At 33.3% G+C, this 2,890-nt stretch overlaps 1 protein-coding gene across 1 annotated transcript; it reads right to left on the bottom strand.

The window, feature by feature from the left end:
- Positions 1-65: 65 nt before the first annotated feature.
- Positions 66-482, bottom strand: LOC120157630 (egg cell-secreted protein 1.1-like). Its single transcript, XM_039168710.1, has one exon. It carries the CDS (start codon positions 480-482, stop codon positions 66-68), a length of 417 nt encoding a protein of 138 aa, XP_039024641.1.
- Positions 483-2,890: the final 2,408 nt, after the last annotated feature.

Here is a 2,890-nt window from a genome sequence, read left to right on the forward strand (position 1 = left end):
ATAAAAGTAAAACTTGATAATATTTATTCATGACTGACTAAACAGTAAACACGTGTAATTTCCACTCAAGGAAGCAGATCATTCACCGGAACAACCACATCAGCCTTCATAGACGGCGGAGAAGGATGAGACTTGGCAGTTTCATGGTCGCAGTATCCTTCAAGTACGTCACCTTCTTCCGTCGTATACCCTAGGGTTTCAAACATGTCCGGCCAACATTGATGGTTAATCGTACGAATAGCGTGACAACATGCATCACCGAGGTACGTTTCACCGTTGAGGAAGAACAAGATAATTTCTCCAGTGCAGGATTGAATCTGAGTCAAAGATTCCCAGCAACTCGGTGAATCGGCATCCAGACGCAAGCGAGCTTCGAGGGTTAGCTTCGGAGTTGCCAATGGCCTTGCATGGGTTGACGACGCCATTGTTAGGGCTAGAAGAAGAACGGTGACGGATGAGAAAAGCTGGAAAGTGTTGGCCATTGATGATGATGATGTTGCACAACTGGGTTTGATGAGATTTTGGTGGATGATATGTTCGGTTTTTATAGATTGAACTTCATGGACTGTTACATGCAATCGATAACGAAAAGTTTCTATGACTAATTATTTGTATTAGGATTATCATTATCATGGAAGTTGATGGGATTTTACGTTAGTAAAGGGATGGCTGTTAATTATTGGGGGTTTAAAATCTCCATTAAAACTATTCTTAAAGCTAGCTTTTCTTGCAAAGTATTTAATTAGGTGTAGTAGATGGCGAAGTGATGATGCTTAGATTTTGGAGAGAAAAATACTGTGGTTAATGATTAAATATTTTGATTTTTTTTTCATTAAAAAGACTAATTGGGTTGTACATTTCTTAATTTTTAAAAATGGTATTGATATATACTATTTTTAAAAACATTTTTTTAATTTGTTACGAATTTATAAGTAAAGAAATAAATATAACGAGATCAACATAAAATAAAACACATATAAAAGACATATTTAACATGATTCAATTTTATTTATTTATTTTTTAATGATAGATGAGCCTCGCTAAAAATTTCATCGTAACTCGATTAAGTCGGAACTCAATTGAGACTGCCAAAGGGGAAAAGAGTGCTCGAGATATATTAAACATTTGGTAATACAAAAGGAGTAATAAATGTTCCAACACAGCACAACCCAAAGCCCATTGTAACCCATGCACGAATCAGATCCCATACTAACCATACACGAAACAGATACAAGGCCACAACCTAACAAAAGCAAACCATAATCCATACCGCCCTTAAACAAACCACAACATCAATCAAAACCCTGAGTAGCATAGAATCCCCATAAGAATTGACAACTGCAGAACACCATATCCCAACCAGCGAAAAAACCATGCAGAACAGAAAACCCAACAGAAAAGTCGGCCTTTGCTCGAGCAGATAGATCACATAGTAAAATATATGAAATTCTACTATATCTCGAAATCTAATGTAAACTTAATCAAAATTAAAATTTGAGTTAATATGTATTTTTAGTCACATGTTAGATTCGCAAGTAATGGTTTATAAAAATAATTTTCAAGATATTTTCAATTGAATTAGTATAGTTAATGATATCAACTCCACCTTTCGAAATAATAGTACATATAACATGTTTAAACATACTCAAGTATCATGACTCGAGAATTTTCAAGTAATGGTTTATAAAAGTAACAGTATAGTTATTTATAATTAGGGATGAATATAGAGCATGTAGAATCGGATATGGATCGTCCTAATTGTGATTCAAGAATTATATACCTCTACGCGATATTTAATTCGATTCGACTTTAGAAGATTCCCTCCCGCCCCAAAATCGATCCTGAACCCAAGTATGAAAGGGATTAATATTGCTGTCATATGTTTTATAGGTTAATTTATAGTGATTCTCTATTCTGTTTTGAAATGCATCAGTTGGATTAATATTGCTTTATCAGTTTTTTGTTGAATGTCTTAACTGATGAGGATTTGGAACAGGTTTCCCTAAACCAAAAATAAAGTATGATTTAAAAAAAAAGGATCGTTACTTCGAATTTCCTCCAATTCTCTATCGGCTCATTTTCGTGCTGATGTTTCTCAAGTCTCTTATTTCTTATTCTGTACTCAGTGACTATTGTCATCAACTAAGTAACCTAATGATTGTGGCAATGTGCTTTGAAGCAATTAATGAGATTGAACCTGTAATGGAAATGATGAATTTATCTTTTGTTCTGATAGTTAAAATTGATTAGGCGATGCCTTTGTAAACAGCATTTATCAGCTGTAAAAAACAAGAGATGCTAGAAAATTATTTCTCGATGTTGATAAAAAAATATATTAGATATTTGAAGTAGTTACATATATTTTAACCAAAAAATAATGTAGAAACTTTAAGGAAAAAAAGGTATAATTTAATTATTTTTTTAGTTTAAGCCTATAAAGCTTAATAAAAATAATAATTTTATTATTAAAAATGTTAACATGAACCGAACCGACTGAAAGTAAAAAATCACTTTGTTTAAACTTGGGTGTGACAAATATGACCTTTGGATAGGTATACAATTCTATGAAACCCTCTTTTTTTTTCTTTTCAAGAACTCCAAATGGAAAAGATACGGTAATACAATTTGTCATGCCACGGGGGAAACACTTCCCCTCACTGGATAGTTTTCATTCTTAAATCAGTTAAAACTTGCCCTTCATACAAAGAAAAAAACACTATCCAAAAGAATGCAACGGCTACTATACAAGTTACCCAAATCATTAGCCAGCTTCTTCTGTCGTAACTTTGGAATCGGTTACAATTTCTAGACTACGATTTCCATTTTCACAACTTGAGGGTATAGGATCCGGTTGAATCATAGGAGCCTTATGATCTATAGTCATAATAGA

The sequence above is a fragment of the Hibiscus syriacus genome, unplaced genomic scaffold, assembly GCF_006381635.1.
Source record: "Hibiscus syriacus cultivar Baekdansim isolate YM2019G1 unplaced genomic scaffold, ASM638163v2 tig00111273_pilon, whole genome shotgun sequence".
Classification (NCBI taxonomy): Eukaryota; Viridiplantae; Streptophyta; class Magnoliopsida; order Malvales; family Malvaceae; genus Hibiscus; species Hibiscus syriacus.

Bases quoted from the DNA above. Each gene is read 5' to 3' on its own strand.
- LOC120157630 (XM_039168710.1), bottom strand. From the start codon at position 482: ATGGCCAACACTTTCCAGCTTTTCTCATCCGTCACCGTTCTTCTTCTA.